Source organism: Mustela lutreola, chromosome 11 (genome assembly GCF_030435805.1).
Source record: "Mustela lutreola isolate mMusLut2 chromosome 11, mMusLut2.pri, whole genome shotgun sequence".
Lineage (NCBI taxonomy): Eukaryota > Metazoa > Chordata > Mammalia > Carnivora > Mustelidae > Mustela > Mustela lutreola.
The window spans coordinates 20,411,203-20,435,678 of NC_081300.1; the positions used below are offsets into that span (position 1 = coordinate 20,411,203).

Sequence of the window (24,476 nt, forward strand, 5' to 3'; positions counted from 1 at the left end):
GTGGGTTTAGCCTCTGCCTTCGGCTCAGGTCATGATCTCAGGGTCCTGGGATCAAGTCCCATGTTGGGCTCTCTGCTCCGTGGGGAGCCTGCTTCCCCCCTTCTCTCTCTCTGCCTCTCTGCCTACTTGTGATCTCTGTCTGTCAAATGAATAAATAAAATCTTAAAACAAACAACAAAAAAGAAATAACAAAACTAGGCAGACATATAACCCAAACAAACTCAAAACAGTGCTCCTCGATTTTGTAAGAACTCTCTATGAAGCTGAAATGTGCTAACACAGAAATACTGAAAGTAAAGTTCCTACTGATAATAAAGAACACACAACTGAGTTTTGAGTCTTTATATACTCATCACACCTTTACCCTTTGATCTCAAGGGAATTTTGGAATTAGGTTTGTCAAATTTTTTTTCATACTCAACTAAAAATTCCTTTTCTACCTAACACTTTGAAATATACCTAAAAGGGGTTGATAAAAAATTTATATTCTCACGGCAATTTTAAAAACCTTTAATTGTTCCATAGTCTGCTTTTAATTTTCAGCTCAGCAATCTAAATACTGTTGTCACCCTTTTACTCCTGGGAAACTCAAAATAAAGAATACTAAAATATTTCACATGTAATTAAATCAATTCTTTGGAGAATTTCATGACCATTTATCATTTAGATTTTTCTCAGTTGACTCTCCTATACATTTCTTTTTTTAAAAAGTTGGAATCAATCATTTTAAATTCCCTTTTTAGGTAAATGACTAAGCTTCCATATTTAACACAAAAGGAAAAATACTCCTTTAGTAACTACAATCAAGTTTCTTAAAATATTAGGTGTAATATAAAAATTTAGTATCTTCTCGCAAATGACAGTACTAACCAAATCAGTGCTGTTCAGTATTATAGCATAATCCCTTTGCAAATGCTCTTTAAGCATACTAATAAACATATATGCAATTAGACGTTTATTATGATGCATTCATCTTCTCTGCTTTCTATAGAATTTGTGTCACAGTGGATTTGTCTAAGCCTGGAACATGATCAACCCAGACCCTCCTAGCGTTCACCTACTTAAAATCTGCATTTTTAACAGCCACCATACTTTCATTGTCAAAGTAACATCTTATTTGATTACATGCAAACTGTATGTTTTGAAGCAATAATCAGAAAATAGAATGTTGGTAGCAGAAATACCTCCAGAGTAAACAAAACAAACTTAACGGCCAGTGAGTCTCAAACTGGGCAAAAATAATTGCATGGTGGTAACTCTGACTCACTGGTCAAAAAACAAAAAACAAAAAAACAAGGTTTATTATTGTATCTTTGCTAGATACTACAATTTGGGCAGTGTTAATTTGTACTGTTTGTATACAGACACTCATTCTTTCATTTCATCAGGCTTTTAAAATATGCTTTATGATTTAATTCCTAGTTTTGTTAGTAAAGGTGTTTTCTTGCTTATTAGTTTAGTTGGTTAGAAAATGCGAAACTATAAAGCTCTGCTGAGTTCCAGCTAAAGACAAATTTTATAGATTGCTTTAAACCATATTTAGCTCTTACAAAATAGCCTTATAATACAGAGCTGCTTCTGGATTTTCCACATTCATTTTAAGTTTACTTAGCAAACTGCATAAAGCAATTGGTCACTGATCTTAGAATTTTTACTAGTTTGAGCTAACCCCAAAACTAAAATCTGAGAATATCAAAATATTAAATTTTCAAATGTACTCCCAAAAAATATTTTGTAAACTCTTATGTGAAATCAAGATTATCTTACACACAAAAAAAAAAAGAAAAAAAAAAAAGATTATCTTACACAGAATCAAAATCAATGCATTAGTTAAATGAGTTTTTCTTTTGGATTTCACAACATAAAACATTCCTTTTGCACTGTATCATCCCATTATTAAACTGTTATTTGCATGTACCACATACCTTAAAATATTTATAAAAATTAAAGGTAACATATATGGAGAAGTTACACCATAACAATTTTGATATTCCTTTAGCCAACTTAAAAGTAGATGCTACTTGTATCAAAAAGTCTACTTAAAGAGATTCTGTATAGAAACCAGGAAGAGTTTCCTAATAATCCAGAGCCAGAAGATAAAATGATGCAGATGCTCAAGAAGATTAAGTCCACATAAGCTTCAATAGCAGACAACATCCATCTTTGAATATTGGACATTTGCTGGCCTGAAGACCAAAGTCAGACTGTAGGACACAGTGTGGGTCCTCTCAGTTCACATTCTGGTATCTTGGCATAAAATGAGGATAGGTCACAAAACCTACACACGTTTTCAAGTTTGTTTTTTAAAGAATATATAATACTTAAACCAATCACAGAATAATGCATGGCTTATAATTTCTTTGTCAGTTTAAGCAACAGGAAAAACAATACATCTTTGCTCTGTGATGACTATTTATTTGTTGGACCGTTTTATTTTCCTCTTCACATTTTCGGTGACTGTTTCCCACTGGTATCATCAACCAGGTCTCTCAGGCGAGATAAATGGTGCAAAGCCCTTCATTAAAAAGTATAAAACACATTATAAACCAATATTAAGGACTGAAGAGACAATGCAGACAGCAACTAATGGTGGATTACATTGTTTATTAACTTCAAAATTAGTATGAAAAATGAATTTATAGAATAAGTATCAAACATTTAGAACTTTTCTTTATAAAACCTTGAGATCTGAATAACTGAGGGCTAAAATAATTCATTTAAATTTTATAAACATTTACTTTAAAAAATAATGTTTTTGACATTCAAGGGTTTTTTTTTTTTTGAAAGTTTGCCAAGAAGTTTAATAATAATAGGTTTTGTTTGCATAACACTTAACATTTTGTTCATGTCATTTTTACAACAGCTTTGTGAAATTATACCTTTTCTTTTGGAATACTGTTTGTATCATTTAAGAAAGAAAGTACATTCATTAAGACGTATATTCAGGAGAGCTAAAATTTAAAAAATAGCACTGAATGATCAATTACAGTTGAGGAAAACTCATTTTTAATGAGCATAAAGGGAAACAAATGAAAATTTCATGGTATAATACCAACAACCTGGGTTTTTTCCCTCTAAAATAAAGCTAAGGGGGTGCATGGGTGGCTCAGTTGTTAAGCGTCTGCCTTCTGCTCATATCATGATCCCAGGGTCCTGGGATCGAGCCCCACATCAGGTTCCCTGCTCAATGGGTAGTCTGCTTCTCCCTTCCAGCTCCCCTTGCTTGTGTTCCCTCTCTCATTGTATCTTTCTCTGTCAAATAAATAAAATCTTAAAAAGTAAAAATAGGGCGCCTGGGTGGCTCAGTGGGTTAAGCCACTGCCTTCGGCTCAGGTCATGATCTCAGGGTCCTGGGATCCAGGCCCACATCGGGCTCTCTGCTCAGCAGGGAGTGTGCTTCCCTCTCTCTCTCTCTGCCTGCCTCTCCATCTACTTGTGATTTCTCTCTGTCAAATAAATAAATAAAATCTTAAAAAAAAGTAAAAATTAAAATAAAATAAAGCTAAGATTATAGGTCAAGTCTCAGTGGAGAAAACTTAATAATCTATCAAATAAAACCAAGAAAAGAGGGGCCCTTAATTTTCCAGTCTTGCTCAAAAAATATTCTTTTTTTCCTCTCCCCTATTATTCATTCAGATCCCTAAAGACCATCCAGAAAATGTCAGTTAACCATTTTTCAGGTCTCTGACAAATAAGAGACCAACAAAAATACGTAATGTAACAAATGTTAGTAATTTCTAAATTGAGTTAAAAGGTGATGACTACAAAACGCTATTTTTATGGTCTCTAACACAGGTTTCGTAAATGTGTATTAAATAAAATACTGCTAATTATATATATTTTCCTGCACTCTACTTCTTGGACAACTTTACTCAAATGTAACAAGAATCTCGATTTGGGGGCATCTGGGTGGCTGACTGGGTTAAGCCTCTGCCTTTGGTTCAGGTCCTGAGCTCAGGGTCCTGGGATTGAGTCTCGGATCGGGCTCTCTGCTCAGCAGGGAGCCTACTTCCCCCTCTTTCTCTGCTTGCCTCTCTGCCTGTGATCTCTTGTGATCTCTATCTGTCAAATAAATAAATAAAATCTTTTTAAAAAATCTGGATTTTGCCACCCTTAACTTCAGTTAAGTTTTGAGATTCTCATCTTCATTAACTAAATGACAACAAATTACCCAAAGTTACTATGCAGTCAGAGGTAAAATTAATTAGACTCTATCATTTCTACAGCCTATAGTAGTATCTCTTTATCAAAAATTATTTTCTTCCTAGAGACATACATTTATCAGAAAGAAGATAATGCATGAATATGCTTTGGACTTAGATTTATCTTTTTCTTTTCAGGCATATCATTTAGCAACCTATGATTCAAAAGAAGAAGGGAAGGGGCGCCTGGGTGGCTCAGTGGGTTAAAGCCTCTGCCTTTAGCTTGGGTCATCTCAGGGTCCTGGGATGGAGCCCTGCATCGGGCTCTCTGCTCAGCAGGGAGCCTGCTTCCCCACCCCCTCGCCTGCCTCTCTGCCTATTTGTGATCTCTGTCAAATAAATAAATAAAATCTTAAAAAAAAAAAGAAGAAGGGGCACCAAGTTGGCTCAGTCAGTGGAGTGTGACTCTTGATCTCAGGGCCATGAGTTCAATCCCCACACTGGGTGTAGAGATTGCTTAAAAATAAAATCATAAAAAAAAAGGAAGGAAAGAAAAGCGAGAGGGAGGGAGGTGTAAGCAGCTAGAGTCTTACCTTACTGTTTACAACTCTGAGGGCCACAGACCCCTTGGATTTAGAGGGTTTATGAAATTGGATGGGGGGGAATCCTCATCTTTATTTTCACTAAATGCTATCTGTAAATTAGCATTTCCTTCCATTATGAATGTAAGCAATAGACCAAAATCTGTGACCTCATGTCACAGAAATCAGAGGTATTTTTTATCACATGTAGTCACTGCAGGTATCTCAAAATACCTTTTATATTTACCACTACTTAAAAATTACAATAGTCATATATAATAGTTATAAAATTACATTGATTATTAACCCCATTGCTAAAGCATATATATTCTAAGTCTTTCTCCCTATAGTCTGAAAGTTTTTATGACATAACTGGCCAACTATTAGACAACTCTGAGCCTTGTTGTTCATCCATTGAAGAGTGAAGTCTTCCTGGTGACCCTGAGATTGATGCTTTCCAATATTCCCTTACTCTGTTTGCTGATCAACATGTGAAAGGTAAATAAAAAACCAGAGCATGGTTTAACACTTTTATTCAAGTGATGTAAAAGGCCCTCAAACTAATAGGTTTTTACAAAATGAAATTTAACTTATCTATATTTTAAATATCTTATTTAAATACATTATTTATGTCTTTACAAAACAATGTTAGGGAGAAAGAAGAACAATGGGAAGGAAAGGGAAGAGTGTAGTATGATGGGAATGAAAAAAAAAAAAAGCTACGTAGAAATGTGAAACCTTCAGTCCCCCTACACAATCAGTCAGCAGTTCCTTTGGTTTAACCTCTATCTACTTTGCTAAGAATAAGGCAATCAATCTACTAAGACAACAGGCTATCAGAAGTGATTTGCTATTATGTGTAAGGACAAGTGCAGAATAAAATTATAGAAGGAAGTTATTCTTGAGTTTCTTCTCTAAAAAAGTGAAAAAGGTAGTTAATGGGGGAAAATATCAATTTAAGAGTCATGTTACACACAACATTGAATAGTCATTCATCTTAGAAGTTGAAATAAAACTCATGTCTTATAGTGAGAAAGTATCTATCAATGAGCATTAGAATAAACAGAAATCAACCCACCGAAATCCAGTAATGGACTGATTATATGAAGGCAATTTAACTATATTTCAACTTACTCACTGATATCTTGCATGAGGTTTCCTATTAGTACTGCTATATTGGCTGCTCTTAAGTACTGTTTACTGGCCTATATTCAGCCTAGTGTCCAGCAACAACTGAACAAACTGCCGACAAGTCCTAGGTTTTAGTAGAGTACATTAGAATAAGAGAGAAATCTTTACTCTAGGATAATGTTTTGCAAATCTGAGAGATAATTCTATTTCTAGCATATAATGAAGACTAGAAAATCAAGCAAGAGAAGAGAACTGAGAAACAGGACAACTTTCTAGCTATCATTAAGTCTTCAGAGCATGGCCCTTAGTATTGAGAACTATAAAATGTTACACATTCTTTTCTAAATTATATATAAAACAATATATTCCAAAGCCAATACAAATTATTTTTGGATGATTGATGATTTTACAATCCTTTATAGCATATAAGCAATATGCTATTGCTCATTCTTCACAGCCAACCTGGGTAGAGCAGCTGGTGGCTTACATGACATATAAGATTCTAGAAAAGGCCCCTACTCAAAAACCACAAGTTTTTCATTTGCTAAGATGACAAGCTTCTCTTATTGAGGTTTTAGTTAATAAATTTTATTTAATAAATAACAGTTAATAAGGTTTTAGTTAATAATATGAGTTCCTAATATGTAATTGCATAGGACAAAGCTAAGAATTATAAGGATACAAAACAATTACAGTTTATATTCTTACTAAAAGCAAAATCCCTCCAGGAAAAAAACAAACCATTTTAAGCTACTCAATCATTTATACTTCAAGTCCAATCAGTCTTCCTAAAGAGCAGTTATTTCTAATGGAAGAACATAAGAAAACTGAGTGTCCAACAGAGTAAACAGAACCCATACTAGAGAGCTTGATGTTTCATAAGGCTAATGAAAGACATTTTAAAACTGGTTAGCTATCAAACTGTTAAAAACAAAAACTATTACTTGAGGGGTGGGGAAAGACCTATTTAGACTTTCCTTCTTGGGAGAGGTCATTAAAGCACCCAAGGTACAATCTGCAACTTCTAAAGAAGCTGAGTCTGTTTATTTTGAATTACGAAAAGATGACTATAAACCTTACCAGAAATATTTGAATTTCAAATTGTCCTCAAATTATATACAGATTAAAAATAACGAAAACATGTACTAATATAACTTTTAAAAGTTTAAACTGACTTCATAACAGTACAAATGTCTTACAGATAATACCTTCGAAATGTAAGTAAAAACCAAATTAAGACTGCCCCAGCTTATCCACCAGAATCAATAGCTAAACAAAATATGAATCTTACGCTCTGAAAATGGCATTCTATATATAGGTAAGATTATTGGTTGTGTAAGCTAGAAAAAAGTTACTATTTTTTAAATGATTTTATTTATTTATTTGACAGACAAAGATCACAAGTAGGCAGAGAGGCAGGCAGAGAGAGAGGGGCAGAAGCAGGTTCCCTGCTGAGCAGAGAAGGATCCCAGGATCCTGTGATCATGACCTGAGCTGAAGGCAGAGGCTGTAACCCACTGAGCCACCCAGGTGCCCCAAAAGTTACTATACTATTAAAAAAAATTCTGGAGGGGAGGGTTGCCTGAGTAGCTCAGAGGGTTAAGCCTCTGCCTTCAGCTCAGGTCCTGATCTCAGAGTCCTGAGATCGAGCTCCACATTGGGCACTCTGCTCAATGAAGAGCCTGCTTCCCCCTCTTTCTCTGCCTACTTGTGATCTCTCTCTCTCTCTGTCAAATAAATAAATAAAATCTTAAAAAAAGATTCTGGGGTGCCTGTGTGGCTCAGTCATTAAGCCTCTGTCTTCAGCTCAGGTCAAGATCCCAGGGTCCTGGGGTGGAGCCTCGCATGGGGCTCCCTGCTCAATTGGAAACCTGCTTCTCCCTCTCTCACTTCCCCTGCTTGTGTTCTCTATCTCTCTGTGTCTCCCTCTGTCAAACAAATAAATAAAATCTTAAAAAAAAAAATTATTTTAGCTAATAGTGAAAGTATCTACAATTAATACCAATTTTTGTGGTAATTTAATTACTTATGGCCCAGTGTTCATCTTCACCAAGAAAAACATCTTCTAGGCTATGTACTTTAACTCAGAAAACACATTTAAGTCTGTGACACGAATTCAATATAAATGCTTTTAAGAGGGTCGCCTGGGTGGCTCTGTCAGTTAAGCAGTTAAGGTTAAGCGGCTGCCTTTGGCTTAGGTTATGACCCCAGGATCCTGGGATGGAGGCTCCCTGCTTAGTGGGGAGTCTGTTTCTCCCTCTCCCTCTGTCCCTGCCCCCTGCTTGTGCTCTCTTATGTTTGCTCTCTCTCTCTCAAATAAATAAATAAAATCCTTTTAAAAAGTGTTTAAATAAATAAATAAATAAATGCTTTTAAGAGACTTGGAAAGCCTGAGGTCATCCACGAAGTTTAAATTTTAAAGCACAATGAGGTCTTTATCCTAAATAATCAGTTGAGACCCTGCACTAGCCTAAATGGATAATGTACCACTATCATTAATAAAAGGAGTGTTAGGAACACATGCTATAGAATCAAACTATTTGTTTTGAATCCCATTGCTACCTCCTACTAGCTATGTGACCTTGCATAGTTACTTTATTACTTGATCTTTATTACCTGATCTGAATTATGAAAATAATGATAGTACTTAACATCATAGGGTTGTAAAGATCACATGAATTACATTCAAAAGCACTGACACTGACACTTGGTAAGTGTTCAATAAATGTTAGTTTCATTATTCACTGATTCTTACTAGATAGGAACACTATACCCAAGGACTATGGGTATTTAATTCCTCCTATCATCTTCTGATTGCAAAGAAATGGATAAAACCGGTATGTATCCATAATATATTCAGAAAGTAGTAGAGAAAACTTACTTTTGAAGTGACCTAGTAATAGGAAGCATACTTTCTTTCAACTGTAATTTAGAGAAATTATCTTCCGAAACCTATAAAAACACCAAATATAAGAAAATATTGAAAATATTATGTAACTATAAACTTAAGTACCATTTAATATGTGAATAAAAAGAACAATAAAAAATATTGTCCGTATTTCCAAGGAAATAATTCTAGGAAGTAATTTTCAATGAAGCATTACCTATTTTCTCTTTATTCTAGGGATGCCTGGGTGGCTCAGTTGGTTAAGCATTCACCTCTGGCTCAGGTCATGATGCCAGGGTCCTGAGATCAACTCCCATGTTGGGTTCCCTGCTCAGTGGGGAGCTTGCTTCTCCCTCTCCTCACTCTCCCCATTCCCTGCTTGTGGTCTTTCTAATAAATAAATAAAACCTTTTATTTATTTTTAAAGATTTTGTTTATTTTACAGAGAGAGGGACAGTGAGAGAGGGGGAAGCAAGGGGAGTGAGAGAGGGAGAAGCAGGCTTCCCGCCGAGCAGGGAGCCCAATGTGGGGCTCAATCCCAGGACCCTGGGATCATGACCTGAGCTGAAGGCAGATGCTTAATGATTGAGCCACCCAGGTGCCCCTAAATAAAAAATTTTTAAGAGATTTTATTTATTTATTTGACAGAGAGACACAGAGAGAGGAACAGAAGCAGGGGGAGTGGGAGAGGGAAAGCAGGCTTCCTGCCGAGCAGGGAGCCCAATGTGGGGATGGATCCCAAGGTCCTTGGCTCATGACTGGAGCCAAAGGCAGATGCCTAACGACTGAGCCACCCAGGTGCCCCCCCTAAATAAAATGTTTAAAAAAATAAATAAATATTTGCTCTTGATTCTCAAAAGTAACTACTATTTTAAGATTCATCTTTCAAGTATGCTTCTAAATGTATGTCCAATAAAAATAAAACCTTGACTTGAAATTATAACTGTAAGAACAAGGTTACATCTCAATGATGTCTAAAAAAGGATGGAATACACTCTATTTGTTAATCATTCAAATGTATAGACAAAAATTAAGTTAATACAATTCAGGGTGTGACAGTTTCCAAGAGGTGATCCATTAATTTGTAATTAAAACTGAATTTCAGGGGTGCCTGGGTGGCTCAGTTGGATGGGGCCCCTGCCTTCGGCTCGGGTCATGGTCCCAGAGTCCTGGGATCGAGCCCCGCATCGGGCTCTCTGCTCAGCGGGGAGCCTGCTTCCTCCTCTCTCTCTGCCTGTTTCTCTGCCTACTTGTGATCTCCATCTGTCAAATAAATAAATAAAGTCTTAAAAAAAAAAACTGAATTTCATAAAGCTCTAATGACTAAGAATAACAAAACAGTGACAATAAAAATATTTATTAAGTATACTTATTAATATACTTATATTTATTAAGCTATTTTTTAATCAGGTTCTAAGTACTACATAATAAGTACTTCACATAGTTTATCTCAATTTATCTTCTCAACTTCATTTTACAGAAGAGGAAGCAGAAACTAAAAAGGTTAAGTGATTTGTACAAATACTGCACTTGCTAGTTAAGTGGTAGAATTAGAATTCACAGATTTGGGAGAATATAAACCCTCTGTAAACACTGTACTACTGTGAAGAAAATTCAATCCCTAGAGAAGAGCAGTCCAAAGCACAAAAATTTCTAAGTTCCTAGAAAATACACAAAAACCCAATGGTTTTAAATGATAAAATTTTATATCAACCATAAGAAAAGCCAAACTCATGGTAACAAAACAAAATTTCAGAAAACAAAAGTTATGTGGAGAAGTATAAGTTGAAAAGGTTTTCTAGGCCTCCCCAAATATAAATACAAAGAGTTGGATTATACAAATAATTTTGTAGAACGTTAAAAAACAACTCCTGTAATTCTCCCATACTACAGTTGTAACATTGTTAGATCTAAATAAGATGCTGTATTTCTAACCAACCATGAACTAAACATAACAATCCATTTAGGGTTACACACAACTACAGAAATCTATTAGTATTAATTTGAGTGAGTTAATTTCTGAAAAAAATAATAGCACAACTCTACAACATGTGTTTTGTGGCATGTTTATTAACATAAAACTATAGTGGTCAAGCTGAAAAAGATCTAGAACAAAATCATATCTTCATAGATCTCAATTCACATTCACAGGTCTCAATTCATAAATCAAGTTTGTACTTACTTGCTTAATCTCCTCTTCCAGTTCTGCTGTTTTATTCCGATTAAAACTTTCCTGTACTGCTTGAAGATTAAATAACATTTGTTTCAGGGCTTCAACAGGACCATGATGTTTCCCTCCAGAAAGGGTACAGCTCTGAGATTAAAATAGATGAATGATGAACCAAGCAATTCAGGGAGGAAAAAGTCATATTTTGTATTATTTTCCCCCAATATAAAATTAGTGCAAAAAAACAATAAAACAATAAAAGTCAATAACGTATTTTGAAAAAATCAAAATTATAACTCAACACCTCCCCTTACCCAGTCCCCAGATGAGTTACTTACAGACAACCATTATTAAAGTTTGGCAGTATTCTTTCTAGTCTCTGCTCTTTTCAAAGAAACAGTACACCTTCACATTTGCAATGCATTCATTCATACATTTAAAATCATAGATTTTTAGAAATGAAAGATCTTCAGAGCTCAGGTAGGTCAACATGCTTTTTGGGTATGTAAATGAAGGTGGTTATCAGCGGAATGAGGACTAGAATTTCAAATACAGCATTCTATAAACAATTTATGTTTTCACACAAAGAATGCTAGTTTATCACCTATTCATTGACCACACATTCCTCACTACCTAAAAAACACTCATATCTCAATTATCACTGATTTTATGTGTCCAAGGAGGGCAACAGCACTACAGGTCAGGATTCTTTTAAGAGAATCTATAAGGGATATTTTTAAACTTCTTTTTTAAAGTCTTCTTACCAAACAAATATTTTCCAGAGTACATATTACATATATCTTCAATATTATGCTATACATATTTCACCAAAAATTTTTAAATAAAGGAAAATAAACGGGGCTTAAAGATCCAACAAGCCTTGGGGCACCTTGGTTGCGCAGTTGCTTGAGCATCACACTCTTGGTTTTGGCTCAGGTCATGATCTCTGGGTCACGGGATTGAGCCCCCTGTGTCAGGAAGTCTGCTTGGGATTCTCATCCTTCCTTCTCCCTCTGACCTTCCCTACCTCTATCTCTTTCCTCCTCAAATAAAAATAAATCTTTAAAAAACAACAACAAAAAAGGATCCAATTAGTCTTATACTCCTGATTCTGATTCTTGTGGACACCACCTGAAGCATCATCTCTAAACTACCTCCAACTAGCACTGACTTAGAAGAATTTCTAGCTGCCTGATGCCAACCATAAGGGTCACAAAAGCTTGCCTCTGGAGTGAGTTTTTCATGCAAACTAGCGATCAGAGTTCCAAAAAAGAAAACAATGAAACAATTATAGAACTGTACTATTCACTAATGAATATTTAATAAATGTTGCTATGACTGACAGCATTTGTCCTGAGGGGTGCCTGGGTGGCTCAGTGGGGTAAAGCCTCTGCCTTGGGCTCAGGTCATGATCCCAGGGTCCTGGGATCGAGCCCTGCATCAGGCTCTCTGCTTGGCCTGCTCTCTCTGCCTGCCTTTCTGCCTACTTGTGATCTCTGTCTGTCAAATAAATAAATTTAAAAAAAAACAATTTGTCCTGAGAATCATCATTAAAACCTGGTAGTGAATGTCTTAGATAGCTTTTTGTATAGCTCTCTCAGAACTATAGTAATGTTTCACATATTCTAATAACCAAATAATTTAAACCAAATACAATGTGGTTTAAACTCGATATATACAATAAAAGTGAACCTCCTAATAGTACTATAATTGAACAACATGACCACAATGAAATGGGTTGGAAAGAAAATAATTAACCAAGGTAACTTTGGAAAGCAATACTTTGACTGGATATAGTAAGGCTAAGATAAAAAGAACTATACATAAATAATGTGATCTAGTTAGTAAATTGTTTCTTACAAGTATATGGATTAACAATTGTCAAAGTAGGTGTATGCTAAGAATACATGAATAGTTAAGGGATTATGGATAATAGATGGGATTCTCACCAGTGGAAAGAATTACAAATAAGGAACAGGAAAGGCTAAAATCCCCGTAGAACTGGACTGGAGTCAGAGGTATCAGTATGAATGCATGATTTTATACATACATATAAAATATACAGATATAGAAATCCAGATATGCATACCTGGATTAGTAAATATACATGTTTCAGATCTGCCTGCTGAGAAAGTCTAGAATGAATAACATCCCAGTAGCAATAAGCACATCTAGTGCCCAGATCTGTTTCTAACTGCCATTTTCCAATTAAAAAAAAAAAAAAAAAAACCACCATGGCCCCACAGAGAAGTGCTCAAAAAAAAGGATAAGAACATGTCAAAGGACACAGGGGCCAACCTGAAGTAACTCAGGAACTCCTTATGGCCCAAACTGGAACAATTTGAGCAACAAAATAACAATATTGTATTAAAAACTTAGAATAATTATAATATATGGGGAAAAAAAGGAACAGGTCTTCATTCTACAAGAATTTCAATTAAAAGAAAAGAAGATCCACCAATGGGTGCTAAAATTAGTGAGTGAAGTTTTGAGACTCTTTGCACAGTGTCAAAGTATCTCCCCATATTTATTAAATACAAGGAGAAACTATAATTTTACTAGAGAGAGGGCCAGTAAACACCAAGTATTCAAGGTTAAAATCATAAGCATTAACATAATTTCATATATTATTACATTAACACATTGCTGTGGACTGAATGTGTGTCCCCCTAAAATTCTTATGTTGAAGCCTAATCCCAATGCAATGGTATTTGGAAAGAGGAATTTTGTGAGGTAATTAGGTCACAAGGGTAGAGTCCTCATGAATGGGATTAGTGCCCTCATAAGAAGAAACACAAGAGAGCTTGCTTCCTCCCTGTTCTCTGCTTGTGGGAGAGCATACGGGGAAGATGGCCATCTGCAAACTAGGAAGCAGGACCTCACCAGACACCTTGATGCTGGACTTCTCAGCCTCCAGAACTATGAGAAATAAATGTTTAAGCCACCAGGTCTATGCCATATTTATTACAGTAGCCTGACTAAAACACATATCAGTAAATCAATGATATCAATGTATCGTGAACCCTCTGGTATGATGTACTGAAAAGGGCATAGCATAATTTCTGTTGCATTCTTGCCAAAACAATAACCTCATTCTAATCGAGAAAAACCTTCAGACAAATCCAAATTGAAGAACTATCTACAAAATAACCAACCAGTTAGTACTCTTAAAAACTGTCAAAGGCATGACAGACAAGGACAGACTGAGGAATTGTCACAGACTGAAGTAGATTAAAGAGACAAGACAACTAAACACAATGTTGGACCTTGGAACAGGACACTGGTAGAAAAACTAGTGAAATCAGAGTAAGGTCTGTAGTTTAGTTAATAGAATTCTACCTATCTTAATTCCTTGTTTGTGATCATTATAGTATGGCCCGTGAGATAACATTAGGGAAGCTGAAAGAAGGGTGACAAGAACTTTCTGTACATCTAAAATTGAAAATGAAATGAAATAAAAACATGAAATAAAATGAAATAAAACAACCTGGCAGTGAGATTATGTGTGTAGTGGCAGGGGAAAAGGGACCAGTTGGTTAGTATTTAATACTCATCCATCTTAAACTTAAAAGAACTGCCAATTTGTTCCTCTACCAGTGCTCTTTACCTAAGTAAATGCCACCACCCAATCTTTTAGCTGCTTGACTAAACACCTTGGATTCATTCTTTGAATTCTATCCTCATCCTACTAGGTCTACCTTCAAAATACTTCCAAGTCTGCCCATTTCTGACTTCCTTCAATGCACCCACCCTACGCCAATCCTATCCAGAAAGACTAAAAAGTTTCCTAACTGGGTTCCCTGCTCCTTTACAAGCTCCTTCTCTGTACAGCTGCCATTTTATTTATATATATATATATATATATATATATATATTTTTTTTTTTTTTTTAAATTTATTTGTTAGAGAGAGAGATACAGAGCGCAAGCACAGGCAGACAGAGTGGCAGGCTAGAGGCAGAGGGAGAAGCAGGCTGTAATATCTTACACAAAGTTCCAGGGTCAAACATATTATGACAGCCTTTACTTTCTCTAGTAAATTCCACAGAAGGAGTTCATTTTAGTATATTTTTCGGCTAACTTTTGAGGACTTAACCTCTCAAATCTTCCATATTTTAAAAGTATGATTTCATTATTTAACAGCCATAGCTATATTTCTATGTCAAATGATATATACTTTCTTATGTGCACATATACACATTTATACTTTATTTTAGGGTTACTTACAAGATGCACATATGCTGATTTTGCAAAATTGGACAATAATTTTCCTATTTTAAATTTTATCATGATAGATTTATCATATTTTCTTAGAAACAGAACTCTCAATAATTAACAGTTGTATGGTAAAATATAACTTACTCTATAATGATACGCTTTATACATTGCCCCCCCCAAAACATGATAATTTAAGCTCTCCATGATAATTTAAGTTCTCTGTAGAGTTCAGTCCCAGGTCCCTCTACTTTAGAATATTAAAACAAAATTATCAATAATTCTAGGAGTGATGGTTTTATGCATTTGTGTTAAAAGAGGGAATTTGGGTGACTGGGTGGCTCAGATGATTAAGTGTCTGCCTTTGGCTCAGGTCATGATCTCCAAGTCCTGGGATGGAGCCTTACATCAGGCTCGCAGCTCAGCAGGGAGTCTGCTTCTCCCTCTCCCTCTGCCTCTCCCCCAGCTCTCTCTCTCTCTGTCTCTCTCTCTCAAATAAATATATAAATCTTAAAAAAAGAAAAAAAAGAAAAAGGAAATTTTAATCATTTTTTTAACAGCTTAGAAATTAAAATTTGTATATTAGTCATAAATCCTCTTTTAATAATTAAAAAAAACTTTTAATAAGTTAAAAAGATTTAACTTCACCTACCTGATTATCATTATTTAAAAAATCATCAAGGAACCCTTTAGCACACTTTGCCCTTGAAGTTTGTTGAGGACTATCATCAGAGTTAACAGGAACAGGAGATTTGCTAAATAGGATTTAAGGATATAAGATAGTAATTTAATTAAGTACCCAATTTATAAAAATTCACGTATAACTAAATGGTTATCATTTAAACAGAAATAGTCACCAAGAAACAACCATTATAGATATGATTCATATTGATTTTGCTTGGTAATTCCCTCATCTTCTGTCTGAACTCATACGAAAATCTAACCCTTCCTATCTCCTTGTTTCTCCTTTAAAGCTTTAAGTTAAAACTATAAAGAAAGTAAAAAACATTAGTCTTTAAATAAATAAGCCTTCAACTATAGGCTATACTCTAAAAGCTGTTTGGTTCAAAATAAGCAGTACACTTTCCTAAATAAACACAGTTAGTTACCCAATGATAGTAAAAACCCCCCACAAATATATGAGTTTCTACTGGAATGGCAGGTACATCCTCTTCCATGTCAAATAGGACTTACCCTCCAGAATTAGCATTTACAAAGAGGACAAATTACTTTGGGAAAAATACTAATTTTGGAATTAAAATTCCAAAGTTCAAATCCCAATCCCACTATGTGATTACATAAAATTTACTTATCTAAATTTGTTTTATATTTATAGTCCCACTTATCTTACAGAAGTATTGCATAAATTAACTCTATGTACCTGTAATATGTAATAAATGCTCAATAAATATGTTTATTTCTTGATGTTTCAAGGGACAGTAGAACAAAGGATAACCTCAGCAAAAGCCAGAAATTTCCCAAAACAAATTCTATTAGTCACAGAGAATAAACAAACTCATTCTCTCCCTTAATTCATATATCAATATAAACTATGTTTCTAGTAATGCTTGGGTGGCTCAGTCAGTTAAACGTCTGCCTTTGGCTTAGGTCATGATCCCAAGGTCCTGGAATGGAGTCTCATACTGGGCTTCTTGCGCAGCAGGTAGCCTGCTTCTCTCTGTTCACCACTCCCCTGCTCCCCCTGCTCATGTGTGCGGGATTGTTTTCACTCTCTTGACAAATAAATAAATAAATAATCTTTAAAAAAAGAAAAAAAAAAGTGTTTCTAACTCAAGTGCTCAGATACCTAAGAATCCTTCTCTAACATTTAAATGTCACAATTCCATTTTTTTCTTAATGATTAACAGTGCTTCATTATTGGCTCATTTGATTTGTAACTTACTATGAGCTTTTCTTGCTCCTAAGTAATCTTTTTGCCCATCCTTTAGGAAAGGAGTTTGCACATCCATCCACTACCACCAAAAAGCATTTACCAGATTACTGAAGATGAGTGTGGGGTACATAAGGATTCACTATACTATTCTTCTACTTTTGTATTTTTTTGAAATTTTTCATTTTAAAAATGTTAAATAAAGAAAAAGTAATTATCTGATTGTGGTTATGTTCTACCTTCTGGTATAATCCTTGAATACTTCCTAGACAATTTTTGTTTTGATGACAGATTGACAATAAGTTGTCAACATGACACTTGACTGAGGTCAGGTCAATTCCTTCTCCTCACAACCCATCATTCATTTTATGTACAAACATATCCATCACAATACGAATTCAATCTTCCAAAAGTCAACATCTATACATTAAGTACTGGACCAAACCAATGATTGTAATAATAATCATACAAGCATAAATTATATATTCTAATTACATAATGCACTACACACATTCCAAAATTTTACTGGTAAATACCTCTGATACTGTTTGCTCACCTATTTTGAGTGCAAGTGAAAGCAAAGTACTACAGTTATAGTACTTTACAAAGGCGACCTCACGAGAAAGTAAGAAATTAGAAAATAAGTTTAAGAATTAAGTGAGCTAGTTAATAATCCAAGTTTTAAAAAATAAAGATACTATTGAACCAACAATTGAGAAATGAAGCGAAATATGGAAAAAAATATTCTGGATAATCATCGCCACTATTAACAACTACAAGAAAGCCTATCGTAAGTCAGAAATTGTCTTAAGTAGGGGTGCCTGGGTGGCTTAGTTGTTAGGCATCTGCCTTCTGCTCAGGTCATGATCCCAGGGTCCTGGGTTCGTACCCCGTATCAGGCTCCCTGCTCAGCGGGAAGCCTGCTTCTCCTTCTCCCACTCCCCCAGCTTATGTTCCCTCCCTCGCTATGTCTCGTGACAAATAAATAAAATCTTTTAAAAAAAAGTGTCTTAAGTACCTTATATATATTTTCTAATCAAACGAATTCTCATAGCAACACCAAATAGAAAAATAATTTATATAAGGTCTTATACAAGGTAGAAGTAACTTGTACAAGGTAAAATTTGTACAAAGCAGTAGTAATTTGTTAAAAGCAGAAGTATAACTTATACAAGATGTTAGCAAATAAGTCACAGAGCTGGGATTCCAAACCAGATTTATACTGAGTGTCCACATTAAAAAAAAAATAAGACACTCCTGAGAAGTGATAAAAAATGGATACAGGAATTAACAGACTCTGTCTATAACAGACTATAAAAGAATGAAAGTTTAGACAACAGAAGATGATAAATTTTCAGAGCCTAAGGCAGGATACAGGGTTACCAAGAATGCATTTCAGATGTAAAAATATTACTAGGGAAAAAACTCTCCTACTTAAGCTCAATTCTTACTCCACACTCACACTCATAGGTATCTAGGTAAACACTGCTTTTAATTACTCTGAGAAGCTATGCAGGAAGGTTAAGCATACAAATGAAAATAATCTTAGAAACTATAAAAATTTATACCACAGACCATACAAAAATTACACCGCTGTTTAAGGAAAATAACTAAGCAAAAGTAAAAGGTAAATGAAAACAAGTGGATAGCTGCATCTCTCCACATATGGAGAGAATATAGAAGGAGAAAGAACTTATTAGCTATGATTCTTCATATTAAACATAAATCACTATTTTATAGTACAACACAAGAAACATGTAACAAAGACAAGTTATATAATGTGCCTAAGGTTATGAAACATTACACCATCTTGTGGTAACAACTGAAAAATGCAATTTAAAGAAAACACAAAGCAATGTTCTATAAAATTAACATTCATTATTATTAATTATCATCCATTTATTTATAAAATAAATAAGCTGTTCACATGACATTTTTCATTTGGAAAACTAAGAAGTTCTTTCATCGTAACTTACGTACAAAGTAACAGGAATATTTTCCCATGATCTTTCTGCTTCAAGTTTATCTAATGAACAAGGACTATCATCCTTTTTTGTAGACTTCGGTAACTCTTTAGTACAATGCTCTAGATTTCTCTTGGCCTTCAGGATAAGCAATTCAATTTTGTCACCTAATTTAAAAGATCAAATTCTTTAAGAGAAAAAAACAAATAGCACAGCAAACTCTCAAAGGCAACAAATAATTCAGACTAATTTGGAATATACACATAACTGTAACAATAAACTTTTTTAATATGACATTTCGAAGAAGAAAAGGGGAAAAGACATTTCCTAGGCACAAAATGCTACACGAAAGACCATTAAGTGTTCAAAAGATTTATCATTTCATCATTACATCAAGAATATAGCATAAAAGCTCCTAGACATTAGGTCAAATTTACAGCACTTCCTTTGATTCTTAAAAACAAAGCAAAGCAAAACAAAACAAAACGAAACAATTACCACTGAATGGCTTTTTGGTTTGTCCTGGGAGAAGTGGATTCTCACACTGACACTGGCTATGTTCAGAATCACATTTATATTCATTAATTAATCCTTTATCAGCACTCAAGGAGTCTGAAATGTTTGAGGGTTCAAAAGAATATTCAAAACTATCTAATTTATTCATAAGCCGAGAAGTTCTTTGTGCCTGGTAACTATGTCTAGGGGAACACTGATCTTCTTTAAATATTTTGGAAATCCTTTTTTGACTATTTGTGTCGGGTAGCAAGTCTTGATGGTGGAGCCAGACTGGGTATGTGAAATCAGGTAGACTAGTTATTCCTGAAACATTAAGGTCAGATTTCTGGCTAGTGAGCCATCTTGGGTAATTCTTTTCAAGTTTGTGTTCTGAACTGTCTTTGAAAGACAACTTCTTGGAAAATGATAAAGATGGATCAGAAACGTATTTATTAGTCTTATTCACAAGTTTTGGGTTTTTTAGCCTACCACGTTGCTTTCCATTTTTATTTATGTATACAACAGGAGTAACTAAGTTATCTTTGCACATGGGAGTGGAAGGTTCCTGAAAATTTTGATTCTTTTCAGTATCCAATGAGCTCAGTCTTCGAATGCATTTCTTGTTTTTCTTGCTATTTCGGTGACTTGATCCAATGCAAGTTAAAGAAAATGACCCATCTGCTGGAAGTTTTAATAGATCATCAGTTGTTAGGCTAATGCAGTCTATGTCATTAACAGTCATTCTTCTACAAGATAAGGACGAGAAGCTTTTTTTGGGATCAAGATTTTCAAAAGCTGAAAAACAAAGCGCAGTTCTGTTTATTTTCCTCATTACATATAACAATACTTCATAATACTCAAAAGTAAATAGAATTAAGAATTTAAGAATCAGGGGCGCCTGGGTGGCTCAGTGGATTAAGCCACTGCCTTCGGCTCAGGTCATGATCTCAGTGTCCTGGGATCGAGCCCCACATCGGGCTCTCTGCTGAGAGAGAGCCTGCTTCCCACTCTGTCTCTGCCTGCCTCTCTGCCTACTTGTGATCTCTCTGTCAAATAAAATAAATAAAATCTTTAAAAAAAAAAAAAAGAATTTAAGAATCATTTTTGCTGCTTCCCTTTATCTTCACTAAAGCTTTGATTCAAAATATAAAAGATATAGGTTGATGAAATACAATGTGCTTTTTCTTTATATCTCTCTAATTTACTTTAAGTTCTACACTTTTCTTTCCAACTCCTAAATTTTCCCTCGTTCTTTAACTTACTGTTTCTTCAACTTTTCTTATCATACCTGATGTACTAATACACTCACATTAATATTGGTCACTTAAAATTGGCTGTAACCTTGAAGAAAAATATGAACTAAACTAGGTGGAAAAATGGTTTGCTTTCTGCCTACAAAACCTGCAACAGCATTAACACAAAGAGAACAGCTGTTCTAATACTCTTCTGGAATATAGTGCCCACATACTTCTAAGAGTTGAACGCAAATTTTTTCCATACAAGGGCCATTCCATAAGTACTTATCTAAGTGTTACCTGGGTTATCAACAGATGTATTTTCCAAACTTGTCTTTGTGGAAGACTTATCAAGGTAAAACTCTTAACATCTTATATATTATCCCACAGAATACAGATCAGGAAGACTAATAGAGTCTTATTAATTGGGATTAATCAAGAATGAATTCAGAAAGACAGGTTTGTTTAAATTAGTTAAACTAGTTAATAAAACCTAGAACCACCATGTCAATGCTATTTCCATTATGTTGTAATAAAACAGCTTAAGGGTTTAGGATCTACCACCTGCTGTTATTAGTTGTATTCATCACCCTCCCTCCAAGGTCACAAGATTTCAGCTGAAAATTCATGAGACTCAAGAGAATTACAGAACCATTTAAGAAAAATATCCAGACCTCAATATTATAAAAGTCATTTTTACCCCAAAGGAAGAAAAAAGTGTCTAGCTTTTTTAAGACTACAATGCATCTCTCAAATACTTCAAATCAGTGTACTAAAATAAAATAAAATAAAATAAAAAATAAAAGCATACCATTGTTTGGTCTATAAATATAGTTGGAGAATTCGGGCATATTAGCAGAACATCTATCAATGTTAATCTTTCCAGTGCTTGCACCAGGATACATTTGGCTTAAATCAAAATCATCAATATAGGCCTGTAGAGCCTGAGAGGCAGAACTGTACAGTTTATCCTTATACTGAAAAGAGTCATCAGATTTAGAGGAATTACTACCACTCAGGCTGCAGCTTGCTAACAGAGAAGATACTGAAGATTGCTGAGAACAAACTCTGTGTTTTGTAATTGACTTTGCCATGGCTTCCTCAAAATGGGTTATTTCTATTCATTTCTCTCAATATCTGTAATACAAAAACAATAGGTTAAGGTTCCATTAAAAGGAGTAACAGCCATACAGAGAGAAAATTACTAAATATGTAAACTTTTTATAATCTTTAAAGAATAAAATCCATTCTATCACCCTTTTAAGGCAATGAACATTATAGATTTTCTATTATTGTCATTATTGTGAGCTCCCTCATTATTGATTTAGAAACATTTATTGAGTACCTACTATGTTCCTGGAATTTTGTATACATAATTATCTGATAATAGTACCAAGGGAAGAGTACTCACAATTTTTAAGCCCTAAAAACTTCTGAGGTACAGTATTTTCTTATGGGGATAGATTCTATGACATCACAATACCTAACATTCCCTTATATAGAATATTTTTCATTTCATAAGCCTACTATCATGCATTACAGATAGTAGGTGCTCAATGAATTTTTAAAGGCATCAGATGAGGTATTAGAAACAAGAAAAGAATATTCACTTTCAATGTTGTAAATGTCAATATGCAACTTTAGCCAAATCTTTCCCCCAGCAAAACTCAAGAACAAAATAATTTATAATATTTAGTATAAAGAAATAAACTACCAAGTTTATTGAGCTAACGAAATGCTCTTTTCCTAAGACATTATCATTGTCTCACCATTTATGGCAATACTCTTACCATTTCCACTTATGTTAAACACATTCACCCTTTCTTTCAAGAGAGACTTAGATAATTTGGAAATTGACAACATATTCCTCTCACTGGAGAGGAATTACTAACATTGAGAGAATTCCTGCCTACCTTAGGATAGTAATAGTATCTACATTTGAAAAAGTAAAATATAACAAGGCTTCAGTACATGATGTGGCATTCTTTTAAAAAATTAGACCAGTGGAAATGGATCTTCTGTATTAAAAACGAAAAATTATTGTCTAGGACTTAATACACCCTATAAAGCTTTAAAGTTACAATGTTTAACTTTCGGCTATAATTTTAGGAAAAAACGTTTAAGTTATAACAACTTCTAATGGAGTCTTAATAACTATCAAATTTGACTTTAAAATACTGATAATCTTCCATTCAAAGACAGAGTAAAACATCATCCTGCCTCAGCTTTAGAGCGTGCATCTGCCTCTGCAAGAGAGCTGACAGCAGCCAGGGGCAGCAGCAGCAGAACACAACAGTTATTTAGCCTCTTTGATTTCCTGGAATGCTGCGATGTTGGTGTATCTCTAAAGAATAGCTAGACTAAATCAGCTTTGTTCTTTCTTTACCCCTTACACTAATGATGTCTAAATTTTCTCAGGAAAACATCGCTTTACCAAACATTTTCTCCCTTATTCCAACACAGTACAGGTCACCAATTTAGTTTTGAAAACAAAAGTTTGTTTTAAGCTGTTGGATTACACTTCTCAGTAAGTGGGTAATCACATTTATTTTAATGCACAGGAGGCAGAAAGAAAATCCACAGTCAATTTTGATTGTGGAAAGCTTCCAAAAGTATACAGAAGTACGACGGAGAGTTTAGTAAAACCTCATGCACACATCACCCTTCCTCAAACAGTTACTAACACACCCCAACTTTATCCAGCCACTTCTCCCCACTTCCGCCACAGGATGATTTGGAAGCAAATCCGTGTATCTTACCATTACTTCCGCAAACACTTCCGTTCTCATCTCTAGAAGGAAATCCATCATTCCGAAGAATAAAATGCTAAACGTAAAAAAAAACGCAAAAAAACAAAAAAAGTCAACTACCTTTGATTCAAAAACAGAATGTTCAGTGTTAAACAGTGGGTACAGCTCACCGGAAACGCGCACCTTCCTAGAAAACAACAGCTCCGTGATTTCTGTTTTGAAACCGAACATTTGTTTATTCGACAACAAAACGACAAGCCTTCTTGAGCCCGGAAAGCGAGAATCGCCGGCGGCCCCGCACCAGAGCGTCTCTCCTCACCCGACGCGTTGGGGTTCAACCCTTCCGCCCTTTCCGAGGAAACACCCCCCCTCCTCCGGGATTCCAGCACCCCCGGCAGTCACAGACACAGGCTTCCGTTAGGTACTTCCACTCAGAACCATTTATTCGGCAGCAGCCGAGAGCTCCCCCGTGGGCGGACGGAGTTTTTCCGAGGTGACCCCGCGTAAAGCCCAATGCCCCCCGCCCCGGCCCCGCCCTCGTCAATAGACGCCTGGAGTCTCAAGAGGCCCACGTCCAGTCCCCTCCGTCTCGTTCCGGGACCTTGCCTCGCTCGGGAGCTTCCCGAGAAAGGTGTTTTCTTCCCACCCGGAACGTCCATCGCGCTCTCCCTCAGGAGACTTCCTCTCCCCTCCGCGCCACCCTGATTCTAGCCTTTCCCACGGGCTGTGGGATGGGGCGCCTCTTGAAAATACACCCCCTTGGGGGGCCACACTCACCGACCAAAAGAGAGAAAAACGCACACGTCCACAACTCTCCACCAAAAGTCCGCGCCTGTTACCGTACGGAAGACGCGACAAAGCATCCCCGACCCGGACACCGCCCCGCCTCAGGCTCCGCTTGCTGGAAGCCTCCTCCGCCGTCACAGCGGAGCACGACGCCCGCGCTCACTTTCAAACTGATCCAACATGGCGCTGGCTTGCGGTGCGCATGCGTGGCGCTCGGCGCCTGGGGCAGCTGGG

The 24,476-nt window shown here is 35.6% G+C and overlaps 2 protein-coding genes across 5 annotated transcripts in view; one reads left to right on the forward strand and one right to left on the reverse strand.

Annotated features, from left to right (window-relative positions):
* Nucleotides 1-494: 494 nt before the first annotated feature.
* On the reverse strand, nt 495-24,372 carry C11H18orf54 (chromosome 11 C18orf54 homolog). Of its 4 annotated transcripts, none has more exons than XM_059140766.1 (9): nt 24,234-24,372; nt 23,466-23,532; nt 21,518-21,843; nt 19,961-20,266; nt 18,993-19,143; nt 15,774-15,876; nt 10,924-11,055; nt 8,736-8,806; nt 495-2,515 (listed from the first exon to the last, which is right to left on the reverse strand). In XM_059140766.1, the coding sequence occupies exons 3-9, from the start codon at nt 21,798-21,800 to the stop codon at nt 2,443-2,445; spliced, it is 1,119 nt and encodes a 372-aa protein (XP_058996749.1). In that variant the 5' UTR covers nt 21,801-21,843; nt 23,466-23,532; nt 24,234-24,372; the 3' UTR covers nt 495-2,442. The 4 variants fall into 4 exon arrangements, with proteins under 4 accessions (XP_058996749.1, XP_058996746.1, XP_058996747.1 ...); XM_059140763.1 differs by having other exon boundaries at nt 19,475-20,266; XM_059140764.1 differs by lacking the exon at nt 24,234-24,372 and adding an exon at nt 23,640-23,955 and having other exon boundaries at nt 19,475-20,266.
* STARD6 (StAR related lipid transfer domain containing 6) overlaps nt 24,301-24,476 on the forward strand; it is a 37,386-nt gene continuing 37,210 nt past the window's right edge. Inside the window, exon 1 of the mRNA XM_059140770.1 lies at nt 24,301-24,438. The gene's annotated coding sequence lies outside the window, so the exon portion shown is untranslated. The remainder of the gene's footprint in view (nt 24,439-24,476) is intronic.

Coding starts and splice junctions, on each gene's coding strand:
- C11H18orf54 (XM_059140763.1), bottom strand. CDS start 21,800: ATGGCAAAGTCAATTACAAAACACAGAGTTTGTTCTCAGCAATCTTCA. Junction 19,144..19,474: donor AACCAAAAAGCCATTCAGTG/GTAATTGTTTCG, acceptor CTTTTAAATTAG/GTGACAAAATTGAATTGCTT. Junction 15,877..18,992: donor GAAAATATTCCTGTTACTTT/GTACGTAAGTTA, acceptor AATCCTATTTAG/CAAATCTCCTGTTCCTGTTA.